Genomic DNA, 24,711 nt, shown 5'->3' with positions numbered 1-24,711 from the left:
AGGGATTTTAAACAGCTATTATAAATATGTTGAGGTATTTAAAGGAAAACATAATGAACATATGTTTCAAAGGAAAACATGAACATAATGAAGAGGTAAATAGAAGATACTGAAAAGAACAAAGTAGAACTTAGATGAAAGATCTAGAATGAAGTGAAGTAAAATGAAAGCTTCACTGAATGGGTTGAACAAGCAGATTATACACTACAGAAAACAAGATCAGTGAAATCAAAGATAGTAATACAAACTATCCAAACTGCAGTACTGAGAGAAAAAAGTAAAAAAAAAAAAAAATCAAATGATCCAACATGTAATTTGAGTCTCAGAAGGAAAAGAGTCCAGAAAGGATCACATGATATAATAGCTGATGAAAACTGTAAACCCACAGATCCAAGGAACTCCAATTTCAAACGGGATAAACACAAAGAAAACCTTGCCAGGACGTATCATAATCAAATTACTGAAAGGTAACAATAAAGAGATAAAACAGTCTGAGGAATGGGTAATGATTAAAATTTTATTATCAGAAACAATATGAACCAAAACATCTTTGATATGATAAAAGAAAAATCCCCACATTATCCTAGAATTCTGTGTCCAATGAAAACAGCATTCAAAGGTGAAGTAAAGATACTTGTATACAAAAGCCAAGAGAATTTGTTGCTAGTAGGTCTACAGTATGAGAAACGTTAAAGGAAGTTGTAAGCTGAAGGAAAATCATACCAGATACAAATTTGGATTTACCCAGAGGAATGAAGCATGCTGGAAATTATAAGTATGTAAGTAAATATAATGTTTTTCTCTTTTAAAAGTTTCTTTTTAATAATTATTGACTGTTTAAAAATAATATGGGGCATAAAACATATGTAGAACTAAGCAGTATGACAATAATAGCACAAACCATTGATTAATGTCATCTTTAGAAACCACATAAATTCAGTTAGTGTCTCACAAACCTTGTTTATTCCTGTTTTGTGCTTTGCTTATTGTATACCTTCTCACATCCATAGCTCATTTATCTGGTTAAATGATCTTCAAGCTCTGTCTTTCTCCTCGTGGTTCCTGTTATTTCTCATTCATAGCAATTTATTAGTTAACTATCTAACATGATATCAGAAAAATAATAGTGGGTATTGGAGTCCTTACACTACCAGATTTCAACCATCACTGCTATCAATTAGCCACCTGTCCCTGTTAAAATTCTTTGAATCTCACAGAACTGTACTGACAAATCTGTGAATGTATGTAAAATGTTTAGGACAGTACTTGGCATATAGTAGACAATTTACTACATTTATGGTGATACCAAAAAAGGAGGGTAGGGGTTACTTTAGACAATGTATAACTTTGAAATAATGTGATTACTTTAAACGTTACTTGCATATGAAGGTTTACCACTGAAACACTTTCAAAGTCTTTCATTTGGTTTTTTTGTGTTTGTTTTAGATAGCATACATAGCTTTATTTAGTCTTTGATTTGAATTTTATTATTTCTTTATTTTTATACAGCAGGTTCTTATTAGTTATCTATTTTATATATATTAGTGTATATGTCAATCCCAATCTCCCAATTCATCCCACCACCACCCCACCCCCCACTTTCCTCCTTGGTGTCCAAACGTTTGTTCTCTACATCTGGGTCTATTTCTGCCCTGCAAACTGGTTCATCTGTACCATTTTTCTAGATTCCACATATATGTGTTAATATACGATATTTGTTTTTCTCTTTCTTACTTCACACTATGACAGTCTCTAGGTCTATCCACATCTCTACAAATGACCCAGTTTCATTCCTTGTTATGGCTAAGTAATATTCCATTGTATACATGTACCACATCTTCTTTATCCATTCGTCTGTCAGTGGACATTTAGGTGGCTTCCATGACCTGGCTATTGTAAATAGTGCTGCAGTGAACATTGGGGTGCATGAGCAGACCCAATGTGGCCGTGGAAGGCTCCAGCATCGGCCGGGGTGACAGCCCGGGCTGGGGCCCCACGCTCTGACAGAGGCTGAGCGGCTGCTGCGGAGCTCACGGGAGGAGACGTGGAGGAGCGGAGCCTGGGGCAGGGCCGCTTCAGAGCCAGGGAGAGCCCATGCTCTCTGCTTGCTGGCTGGTGGGTCTGTCCCAAGTGCCCCATGGAGTTCCTCTTGTGCACCTCCTAGAGGGCTTCCCCTCTGGGGCACACCGAGGGGACTTGTGGGGGGGGATGGATGGGCTGCAGGGGCAGTACCCAATAAAAACTCTGTCCGGAGGCGGGGGGGGGCGGCGGGAAACACTTGGCAGGCCTAGTGTACACAAACTGGTTGTATGTATCCTACCGTGGACCTGGGGAGGAGTCGTTGTGGCACAAGTCTTTGCACATCCTCCGCTTCTCTCCGCCAGCATCCTGCCTCTCTAGAAGACTGTCTGTGTCTTAGTTTAGTGTACAGACCTGTAAACAGCGGCCCTTCTCTCAGCTCAGACTAGTTTCCATATCCTTTTTCTTTTATTTTTAATTGCTCATTTGTAAAGTTGTCCTTATCTTTCCTAGCGTTTAACTATTAGAAACGCTCTACTAGTTTTCCTTTGAGTTTGTGAGCTCTTCTCCTTGTAGCCCTGAAGGGGCTTTTTGAATTACAGTTTTCTGTGGGTATATGCGCAGTAGTGGGATTGCTGGGTCATATGGTAATTCTATTTTTAGTTTTTTAAGGAACTTCCCTACTGTTTTCCATAGTGGTTGTATCAGTTTACATTCCCACCAACAGTGCAAGAGGGTGCCCTTTTCTCTACACCCTCTCCAGCATTTATTGTTTGTAGATTTTCTGATGATGCCCATTCTAACCAATATGAGGTGATACCTCATTGTAGTTTTCATTTGCATTTCTCTAGTAATTAGTGATGTTGAGCAGCTTTTCATGTGCCTCTTGACCATCTGTGTGTCTTCTTTGGAGAAATGTCTATTTAGGTCTTCTACATATTTTGAATTGGGTTGTTTGTTTTTCTCTTATTGAGCTGCATGAGCTGTTGATATATTTTGGAGATGGCTCCTTTGTCCGTTGATGTGTTTGCAAATATTTTCTCCCATTCTGAAGCTTGTCTTTTCATCTTTTTTATGATTTCCTTTGCTGTGCAAAACATTTTAAGTTTCATTACGTCCCACTTGTTTATTTTTGTTTTTATTTCCATTACTCTGGGAGATGGGTCAAAAAAGATCTTGCTGTGATTTATGTCAAAGAGTGTTCTTCCTTTGTTTTCCGCTAAGAGTTTATACTGTCTGCTTTTACATTTAGGTCTTTAATCCATTTTGAGGGGTTTTTTTTCTGTGTGGTGTTAGGGAGTGTTCTGATTTCATTCTTTTACATGTAGCTGTCCAATTTTCACAGCCCCACTTATTGAAGAGACTGTCTTTTCTCCATTGTATATCCTTGCCTCCTTTGTCATAGATGAATTGACCTTAAGCATTCATTTCTGGGCTCCCTATTCTTTTCCATTGATCTGTGTGTCTGGTTTTGTGAGAGTACCATACTGTTTTGATTACAGTAGCTTTGTGGAATAGTGTGAAGTCAGGGAGTCTGATTCCTCCAGGTCTATTTTTTTCCCTCAAGATTGCTTTGGCTATTGGGGGTCTTTTGTGTCTCCATACAAATTTTAAGATTTTTTGTTCAAATTCTGTAAAAAATGCCATTGCTAATTTGATAGGGATTGCATTGAATCTGTAGATTGCTTTGGGTAGTATAGTCATTTTCACAGTATTGATTCTTCCAATCCAATAACATGGTATATCTCTCCATCTGTTTGTATCATCTTTAATTTCTTTCATCAGTGTCTTTTTTTTTTTTTTTTTTTTTTTGCGGTAGGCGGGCCTCTCACTGTTGTGGCCTCTCCCCTTGCAGAGCACAGGCTCCGGATGCGCAGGCTCAGCAGCCATGGCTCACGGGCCTAGCCGCTCTGCGGCATGTGGGATCTTCCCAGACCGGGGCACGAACCCGTGTCCCCTGCATCGGCAGGCGGACTCTCAACCACTGCGCCACCAGGGAAGCCCCATCAGTGTCTTATAGTTTTCTGCATATAGGTGTTTTGTCTCCCTAGGCAGGTTTATTCCTAGGTATTTTATTCTTTTTGTTGCAGTGGTAAATGGGACTGTTTCCTTAATTTCTCTTTCTGATCTTTCGTTGTTAGTGTATAGGAATGCAAGAGATTTCTGTGCATTAATTTTCTATCCTGCAACTTTACCAAATTCATTGACTAGCTCTAGTAGTTTTCTGGTGGCATCTTTAGGATGCTCTATGTATAGTGTCATGTCATCTGCAGGCAGTGACAGTTTTACTTCTTCTTTTTCAATTTGTATTCCTTTTATTTCTTTTTCTTCTCTGATTGCCATGGCTAGGACTTCCAAAGCTATGTTGAATAATAGTGATGAGAGTGGACATCTTTGTCTTGTTCCTGATCTTAGAGAAAATACTTTTAGTTTTTCACCATTGAGAATGTTGTTGCTGTGGGTTTGTTGTACATGGCCTTTATTATGTTGAGGTAGGTTCCCTCTATGCCCACTCTCTGGAGAGTTTTTTTTTCATAAATGGGGGTTGAATTTTGTCAAAAGCTTTTTCTGCATCTATTGAGATGATCATATGGTTTTTCTCCTTCAATTTGTTAATATGGTGTATCACATTGATTGATTTGCGTATATTGAAGAATCCTTGCATCCCTGGGATAAATCCCACTTGATCAGGGTGTATGATCCTTTTAATGTGTTGTTGGATTCTGTTTGCTAGTATTTTGTTGAGGATTTTTGCATCTATATTCATCAGTGATATTGGTCTGTAATTTCCTCTTTTTGTAGTGTCTTTGTCTGGTTTTGGTATCAGGGTGATGGTGGCCTCATAGAATGAGTTTGGGAGTGTTTCTTCCTCTGCAGTTTTTTTAGAAGAGTTTGAGAAGGATGGGTGTTAGCTCTTCTCTAAATGTTTGATAGCATTTACCTGGGAAGCCATCTGGTCCTGGAATTTTCTTTGTTGGAAGATTTTAAATCACAGTTTCAATTTCGTTACTTTTGATTAGTCAGTTCATATTTTCTATTTCTTCCTGATTCAGTCTTGGAAGGTTATACATTTCTAAGAATTTGTCCATTTCTTCCTGGTTGTCCACTTTATTGGCAAGAGTTGCTTGTAGTAGTCTCTTATGCTTTGTATTTCTGCAGTGTCCATTGTAACTTCTCCTTTTTCATTTCTAACTTTATTGATTTGAGTCCTCTCCCTCCTTTTCTTGAGTGTGGCTAAAGGTTTATCACTTTTGTGTATCTTCTCAAAGAACCAGCTTTTAGTTTTATTGATCTTTGCTATTGTTTTCTTTGTTTGTATTCCATTTATTTCTGCTCTGATCTCAATTTCTTTCCTTCTACTAACTTTGGGGATTTTTTGTTCTTCTTCCTCTGGTTCCTTTAGGTGTAAGGTTAGATTGTTTATTTGAGATTTTTCTTGTTTCTTGAGGTAGGATTATATTGCTATAAACTTCCCTCTTAGAACTGCTTTTGCTGCATCGTTTGGATCATCGTGTTTTCATTGTCATCTGTCTCTAGGCATTTTTTAGATTTCCTCTTTGATTTCTCAGTGATCTCTTGGTTACTTAGTAATGTATTGCTTAGCCTTCATGTGTTTGTGTTTTTTACGTTTTTTCCCCTGAAATTTATTTCTAATCTCATAGCGTTGTGGTCAGAAAAATGCTTGGTCGGATTTCAGTTTTCTTACATTTACCGAGCCTTGATCTGTGACCCAAGATGTGATCTATCCTGGGCAGTGTTCCATGTTCAGTTGAGACGAAAGTGTAATCTGCTGTTTTCGGATGGAATGTCCTATAAATATGAATTACATCTGTTTCGTCTGTTATGTCATTTAAAGCTTGTGTTTCCTTATTTTTCTGTCTGGATGATCTGTCCATTGGTGTCAGTGGGGGGTTCAAGTCCCCCACTATTGTGTTACTGTCGATTTCCTCCTATAGCTGTTAGCACTCGCCTTGTGTATTGAGGTGCTCCTGTGTAGGGTGCATATATATTTATTGTTGTATCTTCTTCTTGGATTGATCCTTTGATCATTATGTAGTGTCCTTCCTTGTCTCTTGTAACATTCTTTACTTTAAATTCTGTTTTATCTGATAAGAGTATTGCTAATCCAGCTTTCTTTTGATTTCCATATGCATGGAATATCTTTTTCCATCACTTTCAGTCTGTATGTTCCCCTAGTTCTGAAGTGGGTCTCTTGTAGACAGCGTATATACGGATCTTGTTTTTGTATCCATTCAGCGAGCCTGTGTCTTTTGGTTGGAGCATTTAATCCATTCACATTTAAGGTAATTATCGATATGTATGTTCCTGTTACAATATTCTTAATTGTTTTGGGTTTGTTTTTGTAGGTCCTTTTCTTCTCTCGTGTTTCCTACTTAAGAGAAGTTCCTTTGGCATTTGTTGTAGAGCTGGTTTGGTGGTGCTGAATTCTCTTAACTTTTGCTTGTCCGTAAGGCTTTTGATTTCTCCATCAAATCTGAATGAGAGCCTTGCTGGGTAGAGTAATCTTGGTTTTAGGTTCTTCCGTTTCATCACTTTGAGAATATCATGCCACTCCCTTCTGGCTTGTAGAGTTTCTGCTGAGAAATCAGCTGTTAACCTTATGGGAGTTCCCTTGTATGTTATTTGTCATTTTTCCCTTGTTGCTTTTAATAATTTTTCTTTGTCTGTAATTTTTGTCAATTTGACTACTATGTGTCTTGGTGTGTTTCTCCTTGGGTTTATCCTGCCTGGGATTGTCCGCACTTCCTGGAGTTGGGTGGATATTTTCTTTCCCATGTTAGGGAAGTTTTCAACTATAATCTCTTCAAATATTTTCTCGGGTGCTTTCTCTCTCTCTTCTCCTTCTGGGACTCCTGTAATGTGAATGTTCATGCATTTGATGTTGTACCAGAGGTCTCTTAGGCTGTCTTCACTTCTTTTCATTCTTTTTTCTTTATTCTTTTCCGTGGCAGTGATTTCCACCATTCTGTCTTCCAGGTCACTTATCCATTCTTCTGCCTCAGTTATTCTGCTGTTGATTCCTTCTAGTATATTTTTCATTTCAGTTATTGTATTGTTCACCTCTGTTTGTTCTTTAATTCTTCTAGATATTTGTTAAACATTTCTTGCATCTTCTCGATCTTCACCTCCATTCTCTTTCTGAGGTCCTGGATCATCTTCACTATCATTATTCTGAATTCTTTTTCTGGGAGGTTGCCTATCTCTACCCATTTAGTTGTTTTTCTGGGGTTTAATCTTGTTCCTTCCTCTTGTACATAGTCCTCTGCCTTTGCATATTGTCTGTCTTTCTGTGAATGTGGTTTTCCTTCCACAGGCTTCAGGATTGTAGTTCTTGCTTCTGCTGTCTGCCCTCTGGTGGATGAGGCTATCTAAGAGGCTTGTGCAAGCTTCCTGATGGGAGGGACTGGTGGTGGGTAGAGCTGGGTGTTGCTCTGGTGGGCAGAGCTCAGTAAAACTTTAATCTGCTTGTCTGCTGTTGGGTGGGGCTGTATTCCCTCCCTGTTGGTTGTTTGGCCTGAAGCAACCCAGCACTGGAGCCTACAGCTCTTTGGTAAGGCTAATGGCGGACTCTGGGAGGGCTTATGCCAATGAGTACTTCCCAGAACTTCTGCTGCCAGTGTCCTTGTCCCCGCAGTGAGCCACAGCCACCCCCCACCTCTGCATGAGACCCTCTGACACTAGCAGGTAGGTCTCGTTCAGTCTCCTGTGGGGTCACTGCTCCTTCCCCCGGGTCCTGGTGTGCACGCTACTTTGTGTGTGCCCTCCACGAGTGGAGTCTCTGTTTCCCCCAGTCCTATCAAAGTCCTGCAGTCAATCCCTCTAGCCTTCAAAGTCTCATTCTCCGGGAATTCCTCCTCCCGTTGCCGACCCCCAGGTTGGGAAGCCTGACGTGGGGCTCAGAACCTTCACTCCAGTGGGTGGACTTCTGTGCTATAAGCGTTCTCCAGTTTGTGAGTTACCCACCCAGCGGTTATGAGATTTGATTTTTTTGTGATTGTGCCCTGCCTACCGTCTCATTGCAGCTTCTCCTTTGTCTTTGCATGTGGGGTATCTTTTCTGGTGAGTTCCAGTGTCTTCCTGTCGATGATTGTTCAGCAGTTAGTTGTGATTCCGGTGCTCTCGCAAGAGGGAGTGAGCACATGTCCTTCTACTCCACCATCTTGAACCAATCCTCATTTGGTTTTATGTTAGCAGTCAAGGTGAATGGATTTAAAGAATATATTAGTGAAAAAAAGAGTACCTGCAAGACTGTTCTGTGCTGTTAGAAGTCAGGGTATTTGTTTCCCTTGTTGGGGGCATGGTGAATTAGTAGGGACATAAAAGGACCTCATGTTATGTTGGTAATATTTTGTTTCTTCATCTGATACCTAGTTACATGGGTGTGTTTAATTTGTGACAGTTTATGTGGCTTTATGGTTATGTGTGTGATATATGTATGTACATATGATATACTTCAGTAAAACATTTAAAGAAAAACAATAGTAACTTAAAGCAAAGTGTAACTACAAGTAGTTCTTCATATGGAGGACTCAAGGTAGTCCACATTTTTAGCTTTCAGCCAAATGTAACACATTTAGAGCACTCATAATAGGCGATACTGGAGTGAATTTAGAACATTTATTTTGCCCTCTCCTCAAATGAACATAGTTAGCTTGCGTTTTTACCCCCATGACTATAAAGGTAATAATACACACACTGATGCAGAAAAGTATAAATAAGAAAGTTAAAATCACGCTGAAATCCTACCACCCAGAGATAACAGCCACAGCATTTTGGTGATCATCATTTCAGATACATTTCTGTCTGTATTTGTACTTACATATAAATACTTGTTTATAAATGAATCATAGTATTCTTGCTGCCATTTTATTTATTACATTAAAATATACATAACAGAAGTTGACTTTTTAAAAAAATTTTTATTGAAGTATAGTTGATTTACAATGTTGTGTTAATTTCTGCTGTATAGCAAAGTGATTCAGTTATATAGATATTCTTTTTCATATTCCTTTTCATTATGGTTTATCACAGGATATTGAATATAGTTTTCTGTGCTATACAGTAGAACCTTGTTGTTTATCCATTCTATATATAATGGTTTGCATCTGCCAATCCCAAACTCTCAATCCTTCCCTCCCCCCACCCTCCTGGCAACCACTGGTGTGTTCTCTATGTCTGTGAGTCTGTTTCTGTTTCGTAGATATGTTCATTTGTGTCATATTTCACATTCTACATATAAGTGATATCACATGTACATAAATTGATCATTTAAACCATTTTAAAATACACAGTTCATTGACATTAAGTACATTTACATTGCTGTGCAGCCATCACCACTATCAATCTCCTGAATTTTTCCTTCATCTCATATTGAAACTCTGTACCCATTAAACAGTAACTCTCCATTTTTCCTTCTCCACATCCCCTGGTAACCACCATTCTGCTTTCTGTCTCTATGTATAATTAGACTGTTCCAGGTACCTCATATAAGTGTAATCACAGAGTATTTGTCCCATTGTGTCTGGCTTATTTTACTTACCATAATGTTTTCATGACTCATTCATGTTATAGCATGTATCAGAATTTCCTTCTTTTTATAAGACTGAATAACATTCCATTGTATGTATATATCTCATTTTGTTTATCTATTCATCTATCACTAGAAATTTGGGTTATTTCTACCTTTTGCTATTGCGAATAATGCTGTTATGAACATGAGTATACAAATATCTGCTCAAGCCCCTCCTTTCAGTCCTTCTGTGTATATACCCAGAAGTGTAATTGCTAGATCAAGTGATGATTCTTTATTTAATTTTTAAGGAGCCACCATAGTGTTTGCCACAGCACTACACCGTTTTACATTCCTAACATCAAGGGCTAAGACATTCAAAAGCAACCACACTTATAGGGGAATATAGGTGGTCACTGTGCATGCCCAGGGAAATACACAGACTCTGAAAAGACCTGAGAAGGCTAACTTTACACCTCAGGATGATCTCCAGTACAGAGACACCGTACAGCAATAAAACAAAACAAAACAACCATATCAAACCCTGGGGAAGCGGGAGAATCTGGTTTCCAAAGTTACCATCTTAAAAAGTTTAAATGTCTGGTTTTCAACAGTAACAACAACAAGATCACAAGGCATACAAAGAAGCAGGAAAGTATGGCCCATTGAAAGGAAAAGAAATGAATAGAAAATGTCCCTGAAGAAGACCAGGTGACAGATTTACTAAATAAAGACTTTAAAACAGTGATCTTAAAAATATGCAGGGCTTCCCTAGTGGTGCAGTGGTTGAGAATCTGCCTGCTAATGCAGGGGACACGGGTTCGAGCCCTGGTCTGGGAGAATCCCGTATGCCGCGGAGCAACTAGGCCTGTGAGCCACAGCTACTGAGCCTGTGCGTCTGGAGCCTGTGCTCCGCAACAAGAGAGGCCGCGATAGTGAGAGGCCCGCGCAGCGTGATGAAGAGTGGCCCCCGCTTGCCACAGCTAGAGAAAGCCCTCGCACAGAAATGAAGACCCAACACAGGAGAAATAAATAAATTAATTAATAAACTTCTACCCCCAACATCTCCTTAAAAAAACATGCAAAGAACTAAAGAAAGATGTCGACAAAGTCAAGGAAATTATGTATAAACAAAATGGAAGTGTCAGTAAAGAGATAGAAAACATGAAAAGAAGCCAAAAATAAATTCTGCAGCTGAAAAGTATAACTCAAATTTTTAAAATTGCTAGAGTTATTCAGAAGCCAATTTGAGCAGGGAGAAGAATTAGTGAACTTGAAAATAATACAGTTGAAATGTTCAAGTCTGAGGAACAGAAGGAAAAAAATTTGAAGCAAACAGAGCCTAAGGGACCTGTTGGACAGCATCAATTGGAGCAACATACACGTTGCGGGAGTCCCAGAAGGAAAGGAAAGAGAGAAGGGGGAAGAGAGATTATTTGAAGAAATAAAGACAGAAACTTAACAAATTTCCTGAAAAACATGAATATAATCATCCAAGAAAGTCCACACACTCTAACGTAGAATAAACTCAGAGACCCATGCCAAGGCACGTTATAATCGAACTATAGAAAGACAAAGAGAGAATGTTTAAAGCAGCAAGAAATGACCTGTCACATACAAGGGATCCTGAATAAGATTTTCATCAGAAATGTTGAGGGCCAGAAGACAGTGGGTTGATATATTCAAATGCTGAAAGAAGATACCTATACACCAAGAATCCTATACCCAGCAAAACAAAGGAGAAATTTTGACATTCCCACTTAAGCAAGAACTATGGGAGTTTGTTACCACTAGACCTGCCTGGGAAGAAATGCTGAAGGGTGTCTGTACTTCAGGTTGAAATTAAAGGACAGTAGACAGTAACTGGAAACCATATGAAAAAATAAATACCTCCATTAAAGGTAAATACATGGGCAATTATAAAAGGTAGTATTCTTGTAACTTCATCTTTTGTTTTCACATGATTTAGGAGGCATGTGCATTTAAAAAAAATTAGGCTATATTTTTGAACACAGTGCAGAAAGATGTGCTTTTGTGACATCAGTAGCTGTATGGGGATGGAGTATAGAAGCAAAGTTTAGAAGTAAAGAAGTGTATAGAAGTAAAGTTTTTGCATACTGTTAAAGTTAAGCTGATATAAATTCAAATTAGTGTTATACCTTAAGGATATTAAGTGCATTCACCATGGTAATCACAAAGAAGGTAGATATAAATTATACACTAAAGCAAATGAAAAGGGACTTGAAGTTTCACCATAAGAAAAGAAACAGATAAACACAAAAGAAGACATTAATGCAGGAAATGAAGGATGAAAAAGCTGTAAAACCTACAGAAAAAAATTGCAACATGGCAGAATTAAGCCCCTCCTCATCAGTAATCACTTTAAATATAAATGAATTAAACTCTCCAATTAAAAGGCAGAGTTTGGCAGAATGGGGGCAAAATGACCCTAGTGTATACTAAGATACAAATAGGTTGAAAGTGAAAGGAAGGAAAAAGATATTCCATGGAAATAGTAACCAAAAGAGTGGAGATTGCTGTACTGATATAATGCAAAATAAACTTTAAATTAGAAAAGATTATAAGAGTCAAAGAAGGACATTATATGTTAATAAAAGTTTTAATACAGTAAGATGTAATCTATGCACCTAATAATAGATGGTCAAAATATATGAAGGGAAGTAGATCTACAACAATAGTTGAAGATTTTAATAACCCATTCCCAAAATTGGATATAACAACCAGACAGAAGATAAATAAAGATAAAAGAGGACTCGAACAACACTATAATGAACTAACAGACACATACAGAATACTAATAGACATATATAGAATAGACATATGCAGAATACTCAATGCAACAACAACAGAATACACAGTCTTAAGTGCACATGGTACATTCTCCAGGATAGACCACGTGTTGGGCCAAAAACCAAGTCTCAACCAGTTTAAAAAAAAAATAAGAAGGAAAATTAGAAAATACTTAGAGATGAGTGAAAACCACAGCACTATATATCACAACTTTTGGGATGCAGCAAAAGCTCAGAGGGAAATTATAGCTATAAAGATGCTTTACATTAAAAAAGAAGAAAGATATCAATCAACAACCTAACTTTACAACTTACAGAAAAAGAAGAAAAAACTCAACCTAAAGCTAACAAAAAGAAGGAAATAAGAAAGATTAGGTCAGAGAAAAAGAAATAAAGACTAGAAAAGCAGGAGAGAAAAATCAAAGAAACTTAAAGTGAGTTCTTCAAAAAAGCAACAAAACTGATAAACCTTTAGCTAGATTGATGGTGGTGGGGAGGGAAGAAAGGAGGAGGGAGAGGGAGAGGAAATCAAATTCCTAAGATCAGAAATGACCGTTGGAGCACTACCATGATTCTACAGAAATAAAAAATGTAAGAGAGTACTATGAACAATTGTACACTAAAAAAATTGGATAATTTAGATGAAATGGACAAATTCATAGAATTATAAAATCTCCCAATACTGAAACACCAATAGAAAATCTGAATAGATTTATAACTCTTAAGATTAAATCAGTCATCAAAAAACCTCTCCCAACAAAGAAAAGTCCTAGACCTGATGTATTCACTGGTGATTTCTACTAAACATCTAAAGAACTAACACCAGTCTTTCTCATACTTCTTCAGAAAGTTGAAGAAAAGGGAACACTATCTAACTTGTTCTCTAAGGACAGCATTTCCCATAGCAAAGCCAGACAAAGACACTACGGGAAGAGAAAACTACAGACCATACTCCTTATGAACACTGATGCAGAAGTCCTCAACAAAATACAAGCAAGCAGGATTCCAAAGGATTATACACCATGACCAACTGGGATTTATTCCTGGAATGCAAGGATGGTTCACCTATGAAAATCAATCAGTGTAATACACCACATCAACACAATAAAAAAACTCAAATATTCCAAAAATTTGAATAGGAAGGAATGCTTCCATACTCATTCTATGAGGCCACCATCACCCTGATATCAAAACCAAAGATATCACACAAAATAGAAAAGTACAGGCCAATATCACTGATGAACATAGATGCAAACATTCTCAACAAAATATTAGCAAACACATTCAACAGTACATTTAAGAGGATCATACTCCATGATCAAGTGGCGTTTATCCAAGGATGGATGGAAGGATGGTTCGGTTCAGTTTATGCAAATTAGACGTTGTGATATACCACATTAATAACCTGAAGAATAAAGATCATAGTCCTCTCAGTAGATAGAGAAAAGGCCTCTGACAAAATTCAACATCTGTTTATGATACAGACTCTCAAGAAAGTGAGAAAAGAGGGAGATCACTCAACGTACCAACGGCATCTATGACACACCTATAGCCAACATCGTACTCACGGTTGCAGACCTGAAAGCATCCCCTCTCGGATCAGGAACAGGACACGGATGCCCACTCTGGCCCTGTTTAGTCAACACATGGCATTGGAAGCCCTAGCCATGCAGTCAGACCAGAAGAAATAAAAGGACTCCAAATTAGAGACGAAGAAGTAAAACCGTTCCTCTTTGAAGATGACATGATACTGTGTGTAGAAAATCCTGAAGGTGCCACCCGAGGACTATGAGAAATAATAAATGAATTCAGTAAAGTTGTAGGATACAAAATGACTACAGAGACATCTGTTGTGTTTCTTACACGAACAACAAATGGTCAGAAAGAGAAATTAAGAAAACAGTTCCATTGACAATTGCATCAGAAAGAGTAAAATACCTAGGAGTGAATCTAACCAAGGAGGTAAAAAACTTGTACTCAGAAAACTATAAGACACTGATGAAATAAACTGAAGACGACAGAAACAAATGGCAAGATATACCATGCTCATGGATTTGAAGAATTAATGTTATTAAAATAGCCACACTACTCACAGCCATCTATAGGTTCATTTCAGTACGTATCAGAATTCCAGTGGCATTTTTCACTGAACAACTAATTCTAAAATTTATATGGAAACACTGAAGACCTCAAATAGGCAATAAAAATGGGCAGAGAACCCGAATAGGCATTTTTCCAAAGAAGACATACAGATGGCCAACAGACACAAGAAAAGATGCTCAGCATCACTAATCGTCAGGGAAATGCAAATCAAAACCAGAGTAAGATACCGTCTCACACCTGTGAGAATGGCTATTATTAAAAAGACAACAAACAAGTGTTGGATTAGGATGTGGAGAACAGGGAGCCCTTGTGCAGTATTGATGGGAATGTAAATTGGTGCAACAACTACAGAAAACAGCATGGAGGTTCTTCAAAAAATTAGAACTACAATATGATCCAGCAATTATACTTCTAGGTATTTTTCCAAAGAAAACAAAAACACTAATTTGAAAAGATATACTCACTCCTATGATTATTGCAGCATTACTCACGGTAGCCAAGACATGGAAGCAACCTAAGTGCCCCTGATAGATGAATGGATAGATGTGGTGTGTGTATATACATATATAAGTTAGAATACTAGTCAACCATAAAAAGGAATGAAATCCTGTTGTTTGTGACAACCTGGATAGACCTAGAGGGTATTATGCTAAGTGAAGTTAAGACAGAAAGAAAATACCATATGATTCCACTTGTACTTGGAATCTAAAAAAGAAAACAAATGAACAAACACAGCAAAACAGAAACCGTTATTGATACAGAGAACAAATGGGTGGTTGCCAGAGGGGAGGGGCGCAGGTAAATGAGTGAAATGGGTGAGGGGGATTAAGAGGTACAGACGTCCAGTTACAAAATAAATGAGTCACAGGGTGAAATGTACAGAGTGGGGAGTATAGTCAACATAGTATCATTGTATAATGATGGATGGTAACTAGACTTATTGTGGTGATCATTTTGTAATGTACAGAAATACCAAATCACTGAGCTGTACACCAGGAACTGTCATAGTGTTGTAGGTCAATTATAGTTCAAAAAACCACAAACAGACAAACTCATAGAAAAAGAGATCAGATTTGTGGTCACCAGAGTTGGGGTTTGGGGGGAGTGAGAGTTGGATGAAGGTGGTCAAAAGGTACAAACTTGCAGTATAAGATAAGTACTAGGGATATAATGTATGACAGGATGAATATAATGAAGACTGCTGTAGGTTATATATGAAAGCTGTTAAGAGAGTAAATCCTGAGTTCTCATCACAAGGAAGAAATATTTTTTCTGTGTTTTATTTTCTATCTATATGATGATAGATGTTAACTTACTGTGATCATTTCATGATCTCTGTCAGTAAGTCATCATGCTGTGTAACTTAAACTTATACAGTGCTGTATGTCAGTTATATATCAATAAAACTGTAAGGAAAAAAACCTCCTACAAAACTGTCTAAATAAAACCAGTATGCTACTGGCATGAAGACAGTCATAAAGACCAGTGAAATAGAATAGAGAGCCCAGAAATCAACCCTCACGTATATGGTCAAATATATGTGAGGACCATTCAGTGAGGAAAAGACAGCCTTCTCAACTAATGGTGCTATGTAAACCGGATTTCCACATGCAAAAGAATGAGTTTGGACCCTTACCTAAAACCATATGTGGAAATTAATTAAAAATGGATCAGAGACCTTAAATGTAAAAGCTAAAACTAGAAAACTCCTAGAAGAAAACAGGGCCATAGCTTCACAACATTGGGTTTGGCAGTGATTTCTTGGATATGACCTGAAAGCCACAGGCAACAAAAATGTATAACAGACCACATAGACTTCATGAAAATTAAAAAGTTTGTGAATCAAATGACACAGTAAAAAGAGAAAACAGTAAAAGGGCAACCCATAGATTGGAAGAAAATATTTGCAGAATATACGTAGAACTGACCTTGTAAAACTCAACTTTAAAAAGCCCTTTTCAAGCACTTTCCTGGTGGTCCAGTGGTTAAGATTGCACACTCCCAATAATGGGGGCCCAGGTTCGATCCCTGGTCAGGGAACTAGATCCCACATGCCGCAACTAAAAGATCCTGCATGCCACAACTAAAAGATGCCACACGCTGCAACTAAAGACCCCACGTGCTGCAACTAAAGATCCTGCACACGACAACAAAGATCCCGTGTGCCACAACTAAGACCTGGTGCATCCAAATAAATATTTTTTAAAAAGCCCTATTCAAAAATGGACAAAGGACTTGAATAGACTTTCAAGTCTATGGAATATTTTTTGAAGAAAACATACCAGTGGTCAGTAAGCACATGAAAATATGCTCAACATCACTAATCATTAGGGAAATATAAATCAAAATCAGGATGTGCTACCACCTTATACCCATTAGGATGGCTGCTTTCAGTCAAAACAAAACATAAAGTAACAAATGTTGGCAAAGGATGTGGAGACGTTAGAACCATTGATCACCATTGGCAGGAATGTAAAATGGTGCAGCAGCTGTGGAAAACAGATAGCTGTTCCTCAAAAGGTTAAAAATAGAATTACCATGTGAACCAGAAATTCCAGTTTCGAGTATTGCTGTGCGCTGAGGGTTTGTGTCCTTCCCAAATTCATGTGTTGAAGCCCTAATCTCCAATGTGATAGCATTTGGTGGGGCAGCCGGGGTGCTTTTAGCAAGTAATTAGGCCATGAAGGTGGAGCCCTCATGAACGAGATTAGTGCTGTTATCAGAAGAGACACAAGACAAATAATATCTGTCCTCCATGTGAGAGGACACAGCAAGAAGACATCCATCTGCAAACCAGGAAAAGGGGGCTTCCATCAGGAACTGAATTTGCCAGCACCTTGATCTTGGACTTCCCAGCTTCCAGAACTGTTTGAAATAAATTTCTGTTGTTTAAGCTACCTAATCTATGGTATTTTTATTATAGCAGCCTGACTAATCTGACTAATACAGATATTGGTACCAAGAAGCTGTAACAAACACATAAAATGTGGAAGCAGCTTTGGAACTAGGTTAATGGGTAGAGGCTAGAAGAATTTGGAGTTGCATGCTAGCAAAACCCTAGTTCTCCAGGAGTGGACCTTTAAAGGTGACTCTGGTGAGGGCTTAAGGGAAAAAAAACAGAACTAGAGCGAAAGCCTCCCTCTTCTTAGAGAACACATAAATAACCATGTACATAATGTTAGTTGAAGTATGGATGGTAAAGACCGTTCTGATGAGATCTCAAACGGAAATGAGAAACATGTTACTGGACAGTGGCGAAAAGGCAATTCTTGTTAAAGTGGCAAAGAACTTGGCTGAAGTGTGTTCAGGGTCTACTGTTTTGTGGAAATTAGAACTTGGAAGCAATGAATTGTGTGTTTAGCTGAGGAGATTTCTAAGCAAAATATAGGAGGAGTGGCATGGTTCTTCCTGACTACTTATAGTAAGATGCAAGGAGAGAGAAATGAAGAAGGAATTGTTAAGCAAAGTGGAACCAGAACTTAGAGATTTGGAATAATCTCTGTTTGTCCATATTGCAAAACTGAGAAAGCTGGTTCAGAAGACACCAAGTATATGGCTGACCTATCTGACCATTTGATAAGGAAATTAGTATGGGTGTGACCCATGGGTTTTATCAGCTACTCCAGAGAGATCACTGCCAGTCTGAACTGATGGGGATGGATCCAGGTCAGAATAAAGGAAGGCTGTCTGACTTCTTAGATTTTACAGGACAAGACTGTAAAACTTAGGCTTTTAACTTGCACTTTTCTTCAGGGAAAGGAAAGAATGTCCCCAAATATGATTCAGACATCATCAGGGCCACTACCTCAGTTCCTATATATGCTAGGCTGCCTCCAACCAAAGACCCCTTGCCTGGCAGAGCCTCAGCTTGGGTGGGACCCCCACAGAAAGCTGCAGCAAGGTGGTACCCCACCAGCCATGGTGGTGACATTGCCACCCTTGTGGGTCTGAAAGTCAGAATATCAAACCAGAGAGGTTTATTCTTATTTTTCTTGTTTGTTTGCTTGTTTTTTATTGGAGTATAGTTGATTTACAGTGTTGTGTTAGTTTCTGCTGTACAGCAAAGTGAATCAGTTATACATATACATATGTACACTCTTTTTTTATAGATTCTTTTCCAATATAGTCCATTACAGAGTATTGAGTAGAGTTACCTGTGCTATACAGCAGGTTCTTATTGGTTATCTATTTTATATATAGTGGTGTGTATATGTCCATCCCAATCTCCCAATTTGTCCTCCCTCCCCCACCCCACCCCGCCATCCCCTGGTAACCATAAGTTTGTGTTCTACCTCTGTGGCTCTACTCACAGAGGATTATTCTTGAGTCTTAAGAGCTCATGGAGTTTGCCTTGCTAGGTTTTGGACTTGCTTGGGACCTGTCACCCCTTTCTTCTTCCCTGTTTTTTTCTTTTGGAGTAAGAATGATTATTCTATGCCTGTCACAAATTCGTAGCTGGAGAAGAATTTTGCCTCAGGTTGAATCATACCTCAGGTCCCACCCATATCTGATTTAGAGAATATTTAGATGAGACTTTGGACTTAAACATTAAAGTTGATGCTGGAATGAGTTAAGACTTTTGAGGCTGTTGGGTTGGAATGAATGCATTTTGCATATGAGAAGGACATAAATTGGGGGGACGGTACGCAGAGGCAGAATGCTATAGACTGAAGGTTTGTGTGCCCCGAAATTTCATACATCGAAGCCCTAATCCCAATGTGATGGTATTTGGAGGTGGGGCCTTTGGGAGGTAATTAGGTCATGAGGGTGTGGCCCTTATGAATGGTATTAGTGCCCTTATAAGAGGAGAGACAAGAGGTGAACTCTCTGCCCTGTGAAGATACAGCAAGAAGGCATTCACCTGCAAACCAGGAAGTAGATTCTCACTAGGAGCCCTGATCTTGGACTTCCCAGCTTCCAGAACTATGAGAAATAAATTCATATTTTTTAAGCCATGAGGTCTATGGTAATATAAGTATATACACAAATGATTTGAAAGCAGGGTCTCAAAAAGATACTTGTACACTCATGTTCATAGCAGCATTATTCACAATAGCTAAAGGTTGTGAAAGCAACCCAAGTGTCTGTCAACAGCTGAATGGATAAACAAAATTTGGTATATATATGCAATGGAATATTCAGCCTTTAAAAAGCAGGGTGTCTGATACATGATCCAACATGGCTGAACCTTGAAGACTTTATGCTAAGTTAAATAAGCCAGTCACACACACACACACAAAATACTGTAGGATTCCTCTTACATAAGGTACCTAGAGTAGTCAAATTCATAAAGACAGGAAGTGGAATGGTATTTGCCAGGGGCTGGGGGGAGGAGGGAATAGGGAGTTATTATTTAAAGCCTTTGAGTTTCAGTGTTGAAAACTGTAAAGAGTTCTGGAGACGGATGGCGGTGATGGTTCACAACAATATGAATGTACTTAATACCACTGAACTGTGTACTTAAAAATGGTTAGGATGGTAAATTTGATGTTATGTGTATTTTACCACAATCGGAAAAAATCTCTACTAACCATAAAGCATGTAACTTAGACATATCTTACCTGTAGTTGATACTGATGTGATACTTTTTGTATGTTCAGGCTTTCCTTTAGTTGTAGGTTTTTATAAATCATTAATAGATGTACTGAGATTGTACTCCTGTAATTGTGGGAATACTACTTACTGATTATGAGAGCAAGCTCTGGAATTCATTTACAGTATTCTTTTCTTTTTTTTTTTGGCCATGCCATGCGGCTTGCAGGATCTGAGTTCCCCAACCAGGGATTGAACCCAGGGCCATGGCAGTGAAGTGCTGAGTCCAACCACTGGACCACCAGGGAATTCCCTGCATTTACAGTATTTTTAAAGTTCCTTAGTACCAGTACCAACAGGTGTTAGAATGGGCTTGCAAAAGCAGTTTTGAAATTTTGTCTAGTGTAATAGGATTTACTTTTCTGTTTACTCTTATATTACTTTAATGTTTCCGGAAATAATGAATACTGACCACGTTAATTATTTTTATTTAGTTTCTATCCTCCTATCTGTTTTCCTGTTTAATAGACACATTTAGATCAAAGTAAGAACAGATTTCAGGGCCAATAACTCTCCTGGTTTACCCTTAATTTTTTGACGTTCTGTCTTCTGTTCTAAATGTAGATATCCAAAGAGAAGAAGAAAAAGTGAAGCGATCTGTGAAAGATGCTGCCAAGAAGGGTCAGAAGGATGTGTGTGTGGTCCTGGCCAAGGAGATGCTCAGGTCAAGGAGGGCCGTGAGCAAGCTCTACGCATCCAAAGCGCACATGAACTCCGTGCTCATGGGGATGAAGAACCAGCTGGGTAAGACGGCGGTACCTTCCAGCCACATCATTAGCTGATGCTCTTGCCGTTATTATAACACTGGTTTCCTTGAATAGGAAGGACAGTCTTAGCTCTGGTTTTTATTCCTTACATTGTCTTAATTGGAGTGTTATACAAAAGCAAAATATACTTATTACTCTCATTTTTATTTTATTGTTACTCATTTTCTTTTGCCAGGGTTGTTGAAATAATGGGAAAATCTCCATCTAAATGTACTTTGTTTAGAACTCAGACTGTATCTCCTCATGTGAACAGTGTGGTAAAGTGACCTGAGGGTTGAGTCAGAGGCATAAGCAGTGCGCCCACACCTTAGAGGAGGATGAAGGGAGGTTTCTTCTGCCCTCGGCCCAGAGTTGCCCTAGGCAGGGTTTTAAATAGTCCAAGTTTGTCTTTGGCTTTCGCTCACCTCCTTTTCTGCCTCATCTCTGACTCTCAACCGAATGCTTTCTTACATCTTAGGAACCTGCAGGCCCTGTACTGGGTATTCAGCATACATGTGAACTATCAATTTAATTTTTTTTTTAATGATATATTTTAAGAAGGTTGCTAGAAGGCTATACAAAAAGCTAATAGCGGTTACATCCGTGGAGCTAGAACAAAGAAATGAGAGTAGAGAGAGAACATGAACTTTTCATTTAACCTGCCCTTGCATTGTTCTACGATGAACATCTGCTATTTTCATAATATAGTTTTTAATACCTTAAAAAACAAACTAAATTAATCAACTGGATTTAGTTGCTAATGAGAATGTATCTTATCGCTCAGGTAGGCTGGGGCAGAAAAGTTGAAACACATTTATGTCAAAGGAAGTCCAAGGTGGATCAATGACTTGACCAGACACAGCTTAACAGAACCTCAGTTAGGACCCAGGACTTCACTGGGGACCCGAGGCGGGGAGTCCTTTCTAATAACTTCTCCTTGTTTCAGAGAGAATAACTATTCTATCAAGATACGTCTCATTGTCTTTGACTATTCATAGATCCTTACACTAAAGTGAAGAGGCCCAGGCCAGCCAATGAGTGTGCACTCACGTCCCTGTTGCTGAGAACCATGAACTTGAGTGTCTGTTTATGGAGCAAAATAACCGATACAATCTAAACTTTAAAAAAAAAAGAAGAAAACAATGTTGCCGCTCCATAACTATCCTGATGCCATCACACTATTACAATCCTGATTTCTGATGTGGTTAAAAAATCTTACTTTTAAATATTTATATTTTAAAAGAAAAAAGAGCAACAAGCTAAACTGAATATTTACTACATTCGTAGGAATAGAAGGAATACAACAAGGATTAGAATTTTATAATATACATTAGCCACTTCTGTTAAAGCTGTTCCATTTTTCAGAGAGGTTACCCCATTTCCCCGTCTTTTCTATCTTCCTCAGAGCAATAAACAGTAATGACTCCTCTCATAGATAAGCTGCTCCATGGAGTTAGACAGTAATTACATCTTTATGTTTCAAGTCATTATCATCTTGAAAAACTACCTTTCATTTCACTGCACAGTCTCACTGCACTGTTTCACAGTAAAACGGTATACTCCTCAAATTTGAAGAGCCTGAATAAAAACTAGAGGCCCAAGGAGTTTTAGGGGCTGATTTAGTAACAGTGCCTACTGGCATGAACCTTTTATTTATTCATATTTTTAAAACTTAAATAAAAGAAATGAAAGCTACTTTAATGAAAAAGGAACTCAGGAATGAGGTCATTAAATATAACTAGCTACATTTTAAATACAAATACCGGGTATTTCCTGATTAGTGTCAGGTAAATATGTAAACTATCTAGCCCAAATTCTTGTCTCAGGGAAAAAGATCAGAGACAAGTACAAAGAAGGTGCTTCATACCATCAGATCCATTTTTAAAACAACGAGATCCTTTGTGACAGTCACTTAAGTCTTTCTTTTTATCAGAGATTTCTGTTGGTCCTCTTGTTGGTAATCCATTTATGTCTGCACCCTTATAGTCTATTTTGCCTTTGTTTTTATCATTGGATTCTCATATAGCTTTCCTAGGCCACATACAACTAACAAAGGGGGACATCAGAGGGTATATATATGGTTCCAGGAACTTTTTGTAGACCCAGAGCAGAACTAGAATGACGATGCAGGGAATGCACACCATCGTCCCAGGCTTGAGATCCTGACCCGCAGCCACCAAGCCCCAGTGGCAGTGTCCATGCTTCCGGAGGGGAGGTCACAGGGGGACATGCCACAGCCAACCCAGTGGGCACTGCCCGATTTAATTTTCAAAAACTCATTATAATATTCAAAAATAAACATAATTTAGTTACCTTTCAGTGTCCAGTATAATACTGTTGTGATCTTCCACAGGCATCTGTCTCCAGATCACGGACAGCTTGAGGCATAGGTTGAATTTTACATCCGGTTGGTTTCTTTTCTTACTTATTTTCGGTTAAATGAAGAAATCCTAACTCAGAATTAGAGTTCTTTGAGAATGGCAGCAAATAACTATCAGGTAATTACACTGAGTACAGATTCAGGAATTACAGGGTAATTTTTCACTAAAGAATATCTTCAGGGAATGCCCTGGCGGTCCAGTGGTTAGGACTCTGCACTTTCACTGCCGTGGCCCAGGTTCAAGCCCTGGTCGGGGAACTAAGATCACGCAAGCCGCACAGTGCAGCGAAAAAAAAAAAAAAGAATATCTTCAACTCTGTCAGTTACTACATTGATGAGTACATCACACTCAAAAGTTAGAAGGCTTGAATGTTTCAGTTTAAATGCTGGTGCCAAATGAGTACTTAATTCATTATTTGGTCGTACTTGGCTCTGAAGGTATTTCTTTATGTTCAGTTTTAACATTTGAATGTGTTTTTTTTTAATGTGCCTAATAGTGAATATATCAGTTTCTTTCTCCAGATACTGAAGAAAACAATCCATGAATTAAGAAAGAGTAAAAAAAATAAGACAACTGTTTGTACCATATCTTCTTAACTTTTAACAACTGTGTTATTTCAGCCCTAAAGTGATGTATTTAGGCTCTTTAAATATTGGATATATAACCTAGAGATAGGACTTTTGGACAAGCCAAGTATTCAGTACTGTGGAGAAACAGTCTAATCTTATCTGTTATTTTGAAAGCTTAACTAAATATACTTGACTTTTACAGCCATCATTGAAAGCTTCATATTTACTCCCTATTTTTTCTGCAACATGCTGAAAAGATACATGTTCAGTTGACCATGATAAGCTTATTTTAAAATTTTTCAGCATTTCCTTTACTGAATCAACATCAAAAAACATATAGCTTACTTTGCCCTTTTTCCCCCTATGAATAAAGCACTGTATTCACAGACTCTTTTTCTCCCCAGGTGCAAAGATAGTAGTACACAGGATAATACAGTGCGTGCTTATGTACCTAACACCCAGAACCAATACAATTTGACATTTTGTTATATTTGCCTCAGTTTTTTTAAAATTAATTTTTATTAGAGTATAGTTGCTTTACAATGTTGTGTTAGTTTCTTGCTGTACAGCAAAGTGAATCAGTCATACCTATACATATATCCACTGTTTTCTAGATTTCCTTCCCATTTAGGTCACCACACCACAGCACTGAGTAGAGTCCCCTGTGCTATACAGTAGGTTCTCATTAGTTATCTATTTTATACATAGTAGTGTATATATGTCAGTCCCAATCTCCCAATTCATCCCACCCCCCCTTCCCCCCGCCTCAGTTTTTATATTGTAAAAGAAAGCAGTATTACTAAAGTTGAAGCTTCTTTAATACACCTTCGCAGTTCCATTCCCTTCTCTTTCAGCCTCCTCAGAGGTAACCACTATCATGAATATTAAAATTTGTATAAATGGTATTATACTGTGTGTACCATTCTGCATCTTTTTTTTCCCATTTACCATTGTCCTGTT

At 38.3% G+C, this 24,711-nt stretch overlaps 1 protein-coding gene and 1 pseudogene across 2 annotated transcripts in view; one reads left to right on the top strand and one right to left on the bottom strand.

The window, feature by feature from the left end:
* The window catches only part of CHMP3 (charged multivesicular body protein 3), a 58,222-nt gene that overhangs the window by 26,590 nt on the left and 6,921 nt on the right, over nucleotides 1-24,711 (top strand). The window contains exon 3 of the mRNA XM_081254225.1: nucleotides 20,620-20,799. Within this exon, the coding sequence (XP_081110351.1) occupies nucleotides 20,620-20,799 (180 nt within the window). The remainder of the gene's footprint in view (nucleotides 1-20,619; nucleotides 20,800-24,711) is intronic.
* Nucleotides 22,503-22,962, bottom strand: LOC308627680 (UPF0729 protein C18orf32 homolog; annotated as a pseudogene). Its single transcript has one exon. The product of its transcript is annotated as a UPF0729 protein C18orf32 homolog (transcript).

The sequence above is a fragment of the Mesoplodon bidens genome, assembly GCF_964165515.1.
Source record: "Mesoplodon bidens genome assembly, chromosome: 14".
NCBI classification, from domain to species: Eukaryota; Metazoa; Chordata; class Mammalia; order Artiodactyla; family Ziphiidae; genus Mesoplodon; species Mesoplodon bidens.
This window is presented reverse-complemented; position numbering and strand designations above follow the sequence as displayed.